Below are 13,166 nucleotides of genomic sequence, written 5' to 3' on the forward strand. Positions count from 1 at the left end.
GTGGGTCAAATGGCATACTAAAAATGTTCTTAAAATGTAAAATGTGTCTCTAAAGGGTTAAAAAAATAGATTTAAATTTTTGGGTGAACTCTCTATTCCCCATTATGACAAAAATCAATGAAAGGCAGATTTCTTTTCCATTCACTGAAAGCAAATAGGGACTGGAGCTGTCAAGAACAAAAAAGCAAAATAAAAGTAAAGGAATAGAGCTGCTTGGTGTGAGGAACAGTCCAGGTGAATATTTGTAGAAAAAAATCGTAGGGTTTTATTATAAAATAAAGGAAAATTGTTTATAAAGCCGCAGTTTTACAATGTGTGCCTTTGTTAGTTGAGCTCTTTTTGGTGCGATTGTGTCTGGGAAATACACAATGAAATATTAGGCAGATTTTCTGTCACATACACTGAAAGTAAATGGAGACTAGAGCTGTCTAAAAATCTAAATGAAAGTCAAGTCAGTCAAATATAGTCAAATCATACAGCTGTGTAACAAACAGTCCAGGTCAATATTTACATTCGTTCCATAATTAAACTCAATATTTTTAGTAGATTTATCAAAAGGTGGTCTAGCATTTAAATGACAATGGACCATTCATTGTAGTTTTTCCACAAGAATAGCTAGGTTTGTGTGCATGTTGGTTCATGTTTTTTTGTCATATGTGCATACGTTCATTGAGCTATGTGTGGCCACATTGTGGTTTATTTGTGTGCGTCAGTGTTAAATTAAAAGTCATTGCATGTGTTTTGTGTGTGTGTGGGGGGGGGTTGTGTTTATGCATTATGTTTTGTTTGTGCGTGTATCTGTCGTGCGTGCCCCCCGACAAAGTCTTTGTTTATGAGACGGGGTCATGTGGTAAACATCCCCCTGCTTTCCGGACTTTATGGATCACCCTCTCGAGAATCGGCTGAAATGCACCCATCTGGTCACCATCCACATCCTCACAACTCTTGCTGCCATACACGAAACGCTTTATTTTGCACGCTTTATCATTACATGTCACTTGAATTTATCGACTAAACGACTCCGTTTAAAATGGTGTCACCAAACCCTTATTCTTAAACTTGAATTTAGTTCAATTGGTTATGGAATGTCCACTTTTCATGACCCTATTCTGTTACATTCTTAGTCACTTGGGGTTGCGAATTTCACGCTGACTTGAATAATTAGGAGTCATGAAATCAAATGTGAAATATGCCGACGGATCGTGAAGTTTAAAGAGTGGCCGAGTGTTTGCCGCAAGCGGCCCCGCTGTTGCCGTCTCTACTAATGTTAAACGTTCTTTAAAGTTTAAAAACAAATGAATTGTGATTTAAGAAGTCAGACATTATGTAAAGCCCAAAACCCTCTCTTCGAAGGACTTGGCTAGACTTCAGAGGAGATGAGCGCATCGTGTGGATCAGATGAGACATTCTGTGCCATTAGTCTATTAACTGCTCACTTTTCTTTGCCGTTCATCTCTCTCCTCCCGTGAAAGGGGCCTAACTGCGAAACTGTTTCGTCTGCCTTTGGTTTTGTTTTAAATCGACGTGTCTTAATGTGTGTTTACAGAACGATGACGGCGGTCACTGCTGTTTGGTCAACAAGTGGAGCACCTTCCTGAAAGCACGTCTCATCTGCTCCGTCCCGGGGGTGGATGGGATTGAAACGCATTTCGACGAGCTCCGTAAGTCACTTTGGTTTTCTGTCTCTGTGTGCTCATGCCATCCTCACAACCCTGTGATCATGTCATCTTAAAATGAAGCCTGCCATTGGTCAAATGTAAGCGTCCCGTTCCGAGCTATTGGGTTTTGCTGTTCGTCTTTAACGGCAAATCGAGTCTTCATTAGAAAGTCTTCATCTTGGCTATTTAAGTGGATGGTTTACATTGGCCGGCGGCCAGGCTGGGATCACTTGAGCAGTGTGTGAACGAGAAAGATCCACTCCAGCTTAGTCAGGTTTCAATGACCCTGTCCAGCTTCGCCCACACACCCTACTGCAAAACCGCATGCAACCCACCACATCCTGGGCCCCCGAGTCTGCGTCTGTCCAGCACCAGGTGACACGTTCAACCTCCAGCCATATGGCACCTGGATCACACTCTCTCCATATGCCGAGATGGATAATAGCTTATTTCGAACCCTGTTGTAAGAATTCCCCCCTCTCGGAGTCTAAACAAAAGGCTCTTTTTGAGAGGGGTGGATATGGTTTAGTTGTGGGAGATGTGCCATGAGCTACAGGGAGTTCTGGTGTCGTCCAGAGAGAAGGCCGTGCCCTGTGGACGGATCGAGTGGACTGCAGAATGTTGGGTTCATTAGGGTCCTAAGGGTCTCTTTCTCTTTCACTTAAAGTCATTTCCAGAATAATTGGCCCCAGTGATGTAGGGAAATAGCGGGTTATGATCACGGCCTGGAATTTATTGCTGTTACTCATAGAAAGAGAGCAGATCTGGGCTCCGAGCAGTGCCACTCAGTGCTTATAAACAAGTTTGGCTCTTTTATTAGTGGGAAGGATGTTTATACAGGCAAACGGAGAGGTGAGGATTTAGCTGGGTGGGTGTGTGTATGTTGAAGGAGGGATGTCGACGTATTTTAATAGGGAAGTAAATCTGTAGTTCATTGTGAGTTGTGGCAGTCTGTTAATGAACAGGATTAAGCTTTTATTTGCAAGAGAGAGAGAGAAAGATATAGAGAGGGTCCAGGTTTGCTTGGAGTAGTTCACCATAAAACGAAAATGTCATTAATTGCTCCCCCTAAAGTTGTTATAAACCTGTATATTTTTTTTACTGTCCTGAACACATATGAAGATATTTATATAGTATAAGTTTGTAGAGTCAATGGTGACCCAAAACTGCTTAGTTGGACAAACTTTCATCAAAATATCTTCATCTGTTTTCAGCACAACAAAATGTGTACAGTATACATGAATGGGTGAACTATTCCTTTAAAAACATGATGCTTTAGATTGATATTAATTCATATAAATACAAAAATATTAGCAATTGCTATTCATTTTCATTGCATGAACGGCAGATAATCCATTTACCCAATGAAACTTTGGTTTTAAACTAGATGATATTAAATTTGATAGTATTTACTCGTCCCTAGTTTATTCATTGTGCATTAAATGTGTTCATGAATAATGTAATGCGTAAAATCTTTGCTTTCATAAACTTTTTTCTGTTTCCGGAAAACCACCTGAAAACCAGTCGCCTAATGTAGTTATGGCTGCGTGGGTGTGGCAAAATAGTATTGTCCAATGATAACGCTGCATCATTTTGTTCTGTCCAATTAAATCCTGATGAAGAATTTCAGATCTACAATGTCTTTATAAAGTCATTATAAATACCTATACATTTGAATAATAAAAGTTAAAAAGCTTGGCATATGTGCTAAACACTGGACTACAGCTGTGATACACCACTGCGAGTGTTAATGAGTATGAAATACAAGCAAAGAATCACGAGAGCTTATAAATCTGTCTTGTCTGTATCCAGACACATATTATTTGCCCTGCTTTGCCCACACAGCTACACTCAGATATGGAGGTTGTCAGGTTGTACAGTATGAGTGTGTGTGAGGTAACAGCAGCCATATGTTTTGCCATACTCATCATTGTTATCCTCAGAATTGTCCCTGAGGAGCACTTTACGGGCACTTATACATGCTCGCTTACTCCCCTACACACAAACATCCTCATACGCACATGCGTGTTTATGCAGGCTAGCTCAGCATGTTCCACGATAATGCCACATAATGTCTTCTAATGCTGACTTACAGAATCTAAACCTGCGCTGCGCATGGGTTCGGTTCTCAGGGAACACACAAACTGATATAAATGCATTTCTAGAATGGATAAAAGTTGTGCCAAATACATACATATATGTTCTGAGTTGTTATTTGCTGATTTAAAGTTTAATGGAAATTGTTAGTATGCCAATGCCTGTAACATGTAAAGGCCAATAAAAACTTTGGCTACAGAGAAAAATGTAACTGTTCTTGAAACGAGAGGGAAAGATATGTAACGCTGCTTCAGAGATGATGGGGAAATGCATTGAGTCACAGGAAGTTTTGTTTTACAAACATGAGGAACAAATCAGTAGATGCGTTACATTTATGCTCCGCAAATATTAGCAAAGCGTTCCGGCTTTATAACTGAGCTGTTCTTTGTTTGTGTGTTTTAGGGGATGTGTATATACAGCCCACTCAGGACACCAAAAGTCCGGTCATCTACGGAGTCTTCTCTGTTTCTGGGTGAGTTTGAATGCGTCACGAATGTGTCTTACGCCATCTGGAACCTGCTTCAGTTACGTGTAAACACTCAAGGTGTTGTTTAGCATGGGAGGTTTACCCGGTAACTGTTTCTGAAATACAAAACTCACGAAAAAGTCTCTGTGAAGCCGCATTAGACAGTTCAGAAAATCTCTTTCAGTAGAATACTTCAATAGCAACTTTTTTTCAGTTCTGTATTCAAAGGCTCAGCTGTTTGCGTGTACTCCATGGCGGACATTCGGATGGTGTTCAATGGACCTTTTGCACACAAAGAAGGCCCCAATTATCAATGGGTGGCCTACACTGGCAAAATCCCATACCCCCGTCCAGGAACAGTGAGTTTCCACTTTATAAACCAACATAACAATAATATTGTTGGCCAATGCAAACTCATGTGTTAATATGAACCTGTTTATTAAGATCAAAACCAGAAGCTCCTGCCTTTATGTAGCAAAAATGATTGTCTTTGAAGCATCCCCTTTGCTAAATGCTTTTATTTTTGCTGTATCTTCATTAGTGTCCCGGTGGGACTTTCACCCCCAACATGAAGTCCACAAAAGACTACCCAGACGAGGTCATCAACTTCATGAGGAACCATCCCACCATGTACAACGTGGTGTATCCAATGCACAAGCGCCCCCTGGTGGTCAGGACCAATGTGGACTATGAGTTCACCACCATTGCTGTGGACCAGGTGACTGCTGCTGATGGAAGCTATGAAGTGCTCTTCTTGGGGACAGGTGAGTTTGTGAACAGCATTCGTGTTTAGATTTGTGCACATTTTTTAACCTGTTATATTCAGACCTAATCTACAAGTAAGATTGTATCAAGTAAAGATGGGGCTTGCTAGCTATTGATCTGTCATCTTACCTCCTACCTAAATTCGCTGCTCTCTAAAATATTTATTAAAGATTGCCAAGATTTCTGGAAATGGAACATGATAGGAAAAAAAATGTCTCATTCCTTTTAGTTGATGTAATATTATTAGAAAGGAGTTAAACAGATCTGACGCTCCTTGTGGTTGTCAAGCACAAATAAGTATTCGGTTTCTCCCGAAAAGGTTCACACACAGTTAACCCTTTCTTTCATTCGTGGTTTTCTGGTTTGTGTGTGAGAAGCGAATTGATTTTAAATATCAACACTTGCAACAACAGTGCATCCAGAGCTCGGGGTAGATGTGCTGCTGCAGTCGCAATAAATCTCACAGAGGAATGCAGCGGGCACGCTCAAATCACACATGCCCTTCGGTCGAGTGCTCGGTTTCAGCAGAGACAGGGCTTGACAGCGTACAGCTGAACTGAAAGAGGAGAGTGCCGTGAAAAGCTGTGAAAACAAAAGAATAAAGAGGGATTGGGAAAGGAAGGGATGGTTGGATGAAAACTAGGAAGGCTGGAAAAGGTAAATGGGTTGTAATGAAAGACCGGCTAAAGGCGAGGTGAAGCTTCTTTAGACTTTTATACTACAAGATGCAATGGAAATGGTAGAAAATGGTGTCTTTTTTTAAGGGTTTAAGTCAAGATGTCAACATAACAATGCACTTGAAAAGTTTTATGAGTTTCTTACTTTGTTATTAATGTGACTTTCTATTGGTCCACAGACAAAGGTACAGTGCAAAAGGTCATTGTCCTGCCTAAAGATGATCAGCAGACAGAAGAACTTGTCCTGGAGGAAGTGGAGGTCTTTAAGGTGAGAGAAACTCTTTGCAATGATGGAGTAATAGGAAACTTGGCACCATTCTTATCACTACAGATTAGCAATATGGTAAATAAAGAAAAATCATTTTCTATAAAGTATGTTAGATAACAATTTCAGGAACCCTAAAACTTTGCGTCGGGGTCATGTCCGCTATCTTTTTGAGATGAAGATCGATCAACTGTACAGTACATTACCCGTTTATGTTTTTAGTCATTTATGCAAGGCTCATTTTTAAAAATGAATTTTCTATGTCTTTCTGTCAGGTACCTACCGCTATCACAACCATGAAGATTTCTTCAAAACGGGTAAGAATTGGCTTGTCACTATACTTGATAACTTGTTTATGTAGGATTGAATATTTCTGAAGTCGTAATTGCATGTAAAGGGTAACTATAAAAGGGTTTATGGCAACGTTGAGCTAAACTGTTTAAAAATGGCCCCGCATAATTCATACGGCCCTCTCATATGGGAGTTACATTTATTCGGATGGTTAGGGGAAAAGTGCACATTTCATTTGAGTTTTGCCTTTCATCACGATTAGGATCATTGGCAGATGTGTTACAGTATGACATCATTGCAAAATCATAATTTCAGCTCAGCGCACTGCCAGAATAACTGATTCGGAACAGCTGATCTTAAAAACCTGATCGCACCTTTAATTCATGACTGTAGAGACACAGTAGGGTTGAATTTTTGGGTTTGCTGGACAGAATGTTCCATCTTGAAATGTTTCTTTTTAAAATTGTGGTTAATCGAAGGGGGAAGTTGCAGTTCTTAGTGAGTAACATAATTTTTTGTCATTCTGAATTACAGTGCATGTTTTTTTTTTATTGCAGCAACAACTGTATGTGGCATCTGAGGTGGGCGTGACTCACCTGGCTCTGCACAGGTGTGATGTTTATGGCGAGGCGTGTGCAGACTGCTGTCTGGCCCGTGACCCTTACTGTGCCTGGGACGGATCCTCCTGCTCTAGGTACTCAGCCTCTCAGAAGAGGTAAATATTAAAATAATATATTTAAATCTGCCTAAAATTTCATTTTGTGTCCTGTGAGAGAACATCATATGTTTTCGTATGAACTGTCTTTCAAGGAGCAAGAAGAATTTTAAAAGCACCTGCTTAGAATCAATCACATTCCCAAATCATGACCATTTACGTTGATTTGATTATTATTTACAATCAAAAAACCTCTGGGAATATTGTGTTTCAGATGTTGTAACTGTGTAATTTTTGCCTCCATGCAGTCAGAAGCATTAGTCATGCTGTGCACTGATGTTGCCAATTACACATCACAGTTAATGCATCTTTAATAAGTGGAATTGAGGTCAAAGCTCTGTGTTGGCCTGGATGAACAGGTTCTGTAAAGATCACACAGGATCTTCATTGTGAAGCAAAATCGGGCTTTCCCAAAGTTGCCACAGAGTTGAAATCCTAGAATACTTCGGAGTATTGCATTGCATTATTTACTGGCATTATTGGGTCACAAGCCGCTTTATTCAAGATACCAGACACTGATGACTGCAAGGGATATATTCATCCTTATTTGGTGAAATATGAACAAATGTTGGGACCTCAATTACCAAAATCATCTGTGTAGTGTATTTTAATATTTGTCTGCTCAAGAGACAGGTGGAATAAATTAGTTTTACAGTGTTTTGTATGTTGGCTGTCTTATAGACGCAGTCGCCGGCAGGATGTGAAGTACGGGAACCCCATACGGCAATGCAGAGGATACAATTCCAACAGTAAGCCCAATGTCTCCAATACACCCTACTTACGGAATGTTCCCCGTTCAATTTAAAGGACACATTCCCCATGATCCCATTTTCAACCTTTTGTTAGTGTGTAATGTTGCTGTTAGAGCATAAAAAATACGTGCAAAATGATAAATCTCAAAGTTCAGAGTGCTTTTAATAACCTCTGCCCAAAGGAAATGCCAAAAAAGGGGCGAGGCCTTCCTTAGAGAAGAGGAAGGGCAACTGGTGTAGTGTTTGGTTATCAGAGATTGTAAGCATTTGATTGAGTTACGCGCTAAACTACTTTCACTTTCATCACAGTCCTACAGCTGTTAATAAGAATTCAGCTACACACATTCTAAGATAACCAACGGTCAAATAACAGCTTCCATGATTTTTCTGTATTATCTAGTAATGTCTTTGCAGGCATCATGGATTTTTTTTTGCAGTTTGATTGACAGCTCTCTTATTCTACCGACTAGTTCATAACAGTACATCATCAGATCTCATTCTCACTGTAGTGCAATGTTTATTTCTAAGAAATGACGTGTTGTGTTTTCTCTCCAGCCAATAAGAACACTCTGGAGTCTGTACAGTATGGGGTGGAGGGCAGCAGCACGTTTCTGGAATGCCAGCCCAGATCTCCTCATGCAGCCATTAAATGGCATCTCCATAGAGACAACAGCGACCGGAGACGAGAGGCAAGTACAGTACACACACATATATAATAAGGGCCGGACAAAGACTGTTGGTGTGTTGTGGTCTTTTTGTACATTTTTGACATCAGCTGGATTAACCCAGTATGGGTACCCAAGATGTATTTTGTTCAACTTTAAAAGGTATTTCACGTGACTTATATAGTTTTCCTTTCTCTAGGTTCGCAGCGATGGCCGTGTTTTAAAGACAGACCAGGGCTTGCTCCTCCGATCCCTGCTGACCTCTGACTCTGGAATCTATGTCTGCACTGCCACGGAGAAGAACTTCAAGCACACCTTGGTCAAACTTCAGCTGGTGGTTTTGACCAACCAGGCCGTCAATAACGTTCTGGTCGAAACAGGCCGACCAGCAGCGTCTCAACTCCAGTCCAGCGCCTGGACCCCCAGCTCCGGACAATACAAAGACCTTCTGACCATCCTTAGTCAGCCCGAGATGGGCCTCATAAATCAGTACTGCCAGGACTATTGGCAGTACGGAGACCCGCTGACGGGAGCCATCAAGTCCAAAGACCTGAAGGAGCTCAAGGAACAAAAGAAACCGAGGAATCGCAGACATCACGGGGACGAAGAGGAAACATGAGGGGTGTCTGCCACATGTGGCCGCCTATAGGACTTTCTAAAAAACGAAAACCCTGGAGAAAAGAAAAGGAAAATATAAACTTCCATCAACCAAACTTTGGAATTCCCTTTTAACACATAAAGATGATATCATACACAGTATTTATTGTAGGTTGTATATAGTACCATTCTGTGGATTTCTTTGTACTTAAATAGGAAAAAAGAATGCTCTTTGTGTATAAGTACCTAACGGGCAAATATTATTGTAATATTTTTATTGTCACAACTACAAGAAAACAAAAGAGAAAAACGATTTCCATCTTCCGGGCATTGATGACTGTTGTGTATACTGACATAGCTCCATAGACTATAAACTGAGTTGAGCGAAGATGGTGAAAATGGTGAAAGAAAGAGCGACTGGGCAGAAGTTGCCCTCTGGACTCTATATGGCTATATACAGAAAGACATTTGGAAAAGGCGAGGCATGAAAAGGGACATCATAACGCTCCTCACCGCTAGTTCCAAGTGCATTCTGGTCCCTCATTGATTTCAATGATACACCAGCTCATAATGTCTTCCCTGATGTCACTATATGCACACGTCTGTTTTCATTGCACAAATGTTAAAATGTCATTTGCGATTCTACCGATTCTAACATGTTTAGTCGGAAATGTAAAAGTGCTGCTGAGGGTTTTTAGTAAGCTTCTTTTTTTTTGTTTCTTCAGCAATTTTGAAAAGAGTAAAAGCACAAACCAACCCACCAGATGTCACAAGTTATACATTCACAGTTGGGTAAATATAAAGTCACATTTCACCCCTAAACTGGAAAGAAAATAAGAAATGATTTTTTTTCTCCATAAAAACCTGTTGTGTGGGTCATTATAGGGATTTTGCATGAGAACGAAGCAATTTTTCTTCAAAATTATCATTTTGGCATTTCATCTTGCCATTTTTATCTATTTTCAGAGGTGATTCTCATTACTGTTATACAGTTTTTGGTAACACTTTACAATAAGTAGTGTTCGGTTAACATGAACTAACAATGAACAATACATGCACGGTATTTATTAATTTTAGTTCTTGTTCATTTCAGCAATTACTAATAGGCCCATAATTTAAAATCCAAAGCTGTATCTATTAATAGTAGTCAATGCACAATTAACTAAATGAAACAATGGCCGGCATTAACCAACATCATTAAAAATTAACAATGGCGGAAAAACTATCATTCATTGTTAGTTAATGCAACGCATCATCCTACTGTTAATAAGTACAACCTCCTAAAGTGCTTCATAATTTATTGATTTATTTGTGGTGAAATAAAAACATTTAGCTCTTTTTTTCTGCTTTTGGGGTGAAATATGAAACAAGCAAAATTTCATTTTCAAAATGTGTTCACACTGTACAGAACATTTGTCAGAGTTTACTCTCAAGGTCTTGGGAAAGCTGGCTTTTCATTGTGTGCATGATTATGTAGTGGTCTCGTAAAATTAAAGATAGCTATGTTGCGGTTCTTTCTGTTCCTATTTTTATTGTAAGGGCAGTGTCAGCTTACACTGCGACCCCTCACATTAAAATGACAATGATGGCATCGTTGCGTTCCCTGCAAAATAATTGACCAGATTAAACCCCAGTTCTTCTTCCATTAATGCAGTGTCTGACATTGAGAGAAAATGGTTGTACAATTTATTGGTATTTTAATGTGTCTAGAAATGTTTGTGTTTTTATTTTGTCATCCGTTTGAGACTAAAAAGCACAGGTGACGTTACTGTGATAATTGTGTAAATGATTTTCTTTTCCCTCTCGCTGTTGCTAACTAATAAATTAAAGCTCTATATTTTATAGTAATGCCGCTGTTGTTTTTTATTAATCGGGGTCTTTTTTCTTCTACTGTTTATTTTTACCCACAAAATCGTATTAATGTTACGACGGCGTTTTAGTGCCACGTTAAAAAAAATCCAAGATTTCGAGAATAAGTCGAAATGTTTCGAGAATAAAGTCGAAATGTTTCGAGAATAAAGTCGAAATGTTTCGAGAATAAAGTCGAAATGTTTCGAGAATAAAGTCGAAATGTTTCCATGTTAAAGTCGAAATGTGTCGAGGTTAAAGTCGAAATGTTTCGAGGTTTAAGTCGAAATGTTTCCATGTTAAAGTCGAAATGTTTCGAGAATAAAGTCGAAATGTTTCAAGGTTAAAGTCGAAATGTTTCGAGAATAAAGTCGAAATGTTTCAAGGTTAAAGTCGAAATGTTTCGAGGTTAAAGTCGAAATGTTTCGAGGTTAAAGTCGAAATGTTTCGAGGTTAAAGTCGAAATGTTTCGAGAATAAAATCGAAATGTTTTGAGAATAAAGTCGAAATGTTTCAAGGTTAAAGTCGAAATGTTTTGAGGTTAAAGTCGAAATGTATCGAGGATAAAGTCGAAATGTTTCGAGGTTAAAGTCGAAATGTTTCGAGGTTAAAGTCGAAATGTTTCGAGGTTAAAGTCGAATTGTTTCGAGGTTAAAGTCGAAATGTTTCGATGTTAAAGTCGAAATGTTTCGAGGTTAAAGTCGAAATGTTTCGAGGTTAAAGTCGAAATGTTTCGAGGTTAAAGTCGAATTGTTTCGATGTTAAAGTCGAAATGTTTCGAGGTTAAAGTCGAAATGTTTCGAGGTTAAAGTCGAAATGTTTCGAGGTTAAAGTCGAAATGTTTCGAGGTTAAAGTCGAAATGTTTCGAGGTTAAAGTCGAAATGTATCGAGGTTAAAATCGAAATGTTTCGAGAATAAAATTGAAATGTTTCGAGAATAAAGTCGAAATGTTTCAAGGTTAAAGTCGAAATGTATCGAGAATAAAGTCGAAATGTATCGAGAATAAAGTCGAAATGTATCGAGAATAAAGTCGAAATGTTTCGAGGTTAAAGTCGAAATGTTTCGAGGTTAAAGTCGAAATGTTTCGAGGTTAAAGTCGAAATGTTTCGAGGTTAAAGTCGAAATGTTTCGAGGTTAAAGTCGAAATGTTTCGAGGTTAAAGTCGAAATGTTTCGAGAATAAAGTCGAAATGTTTCGAGAATAAAGTCGAAATGTTTCAAGGTTAAAGTCGAAATGTATAGAGAATAAAGTCGAAATGTTTCGAGAATGAAGTCGAAAGAAATGCTCCCAGAAATTATAGATCCTCTTCTTAGTATTATTAACTGATCTCTGACATTAGGACATGTGCCTAAAGCATTTAAGGTGGCTGTTATAAGGCCTCTTTTAAAAAAAACCAAACTCGACCCTAAAGAACTAGGGAATTACAGGCCTATATCGAATTTACCTTTTATATCTAAAGTTCTGGAAAAAGTAGTTTCAACTCAATTATGCTCCTTCCTCCAAAGGAATGACATTAATGATGAATTCCAGTCTGGATTTCGAGCATGTCACAGTACAGAGACTGCTTTGATCAGAGTTACAAATGATCTGCTTTTAGCGTCTGACCGTGGCTGTATTTCGTTATTGGTGCTGCTAGACCTCAGTGCTGCATTTGACACCATTGACCACAGCATACTTCTACATAGACTCGAAAATTACGTTGGCATTAACGGAATAGCATTGAAATGGTTTAAGTCTTATTTATCCGACCGTTTTCAATTTGTAGCAATAAACAATGAGGTGTCCCGCAAATCACAAGTCCAGTACGGTGTACCACAGGGCTCAGTCTTGGGACCCCTGCTCTTCGCATTATACATGCTACCTCTAGGAGATATAATAAAGCGACACGGAATTAGCTTTCACTGTTATGCTGATGATACTCAACTTTATATTTCCTCGATGCCTCATGAAACCCAGCAGTTTCATCGAATAAAGGATTGCATAGTTGACTTAAAAATGTGGATGAGTAACAATTTTTTACTACTAAACTCGGACAAAACAGAAGTGTTACTTACTGGACCGAAAACTGCTATGCGTAACAACCAAGAATACTGCTTAACGATTGACGGATTCTCCATAAAATCCTCGTCATCAGCTAAGAATCTTGGCGTTGTATTCGACAGTACTCTCTCATTTGAAAGCCATGTCGCAAACACCTGTAAAATTGCATTTTTCCATCTTAAGAATATATCTAAATTACGTCATATACTGTCACTTTCAGATGCAGAGAAATTAATTCATGCATTCATGACATCAAGACTAGATTACTGTAATGCACTTCTAGGTGGTTGCCCTGCGGGCCTATTACAAAAACTGCAACTGGTTCAAAA

The 13,166-nt window shown here is 39.1% G+C and overlaps 1 protein-coding gene across 1 annotated transcript in view; it reads left to right on the plus strand.

Moving 5' to 3' along the window:
- The window catches only part of sema3fb (sema domain, immunoglobulin domain (Ig), short basic domain, secreted, (semaphorin) 3Fb), a 49,926-nt gene extending 39,130 nt beyond the window's left edge, over positions 1-10,796 (plus strand). Inside the window, exons 10-19 of the mRNA XM_056734866.1 lie at positions 1,547-1,661; positions 4,158-4,227; positions 4,436-4,580; positions 4,763-4,985; positions 5,843-5,931; positions 6,204-6,245; positions 6,777-6,934; positions 7,616-7,683; positions 8,242-8,375; positions 8,551-10,796. Coding sequence (XP_056590844.1) covers positions 1,547-1,661; positions 4,158-4,227; positions 4,436-4,580; positions 4,763-4,985; positions 5,843-5,931; positions 6,204-6,245; positions 6,777-6,934; positions 7,616-7,683; positions 8,242-8,375; positions 8,551-8,970 — 1,464 coding nt within the window. The 3' untranslated portion in view covers positions 8,971-10,796. The remainder of the gene's footprint in view (positions 1-1,546; positions 1,662-4,157; positions 4,228-4,435; positions 4,581-4,762; positions 4,986-5,842; positions 5,932-6,203; positions 6,246-6,776; positions 6,935-7,615; positions 7,684-8,241; positions 8,376-8,550) is intronic.
- The last annotated feature ends 2,370 nt before the right edge of the window (positions 10,797-13,166 follow it).

Source organism: Triplophysa dalaica, chromosome 21 (assembly GCF_015846415.1).
Source record: "Triplophysa dalaica isolate WHDGS20190420 chromosome 21, ASM1584641v1, whole genome shotgun sequence".
NCBI lineage: Eukaryota > Metazoa > Chordata > Actinopteri > Cypriniformes > Nemacheilidae > Triplophysa > Triplophysa dalaica.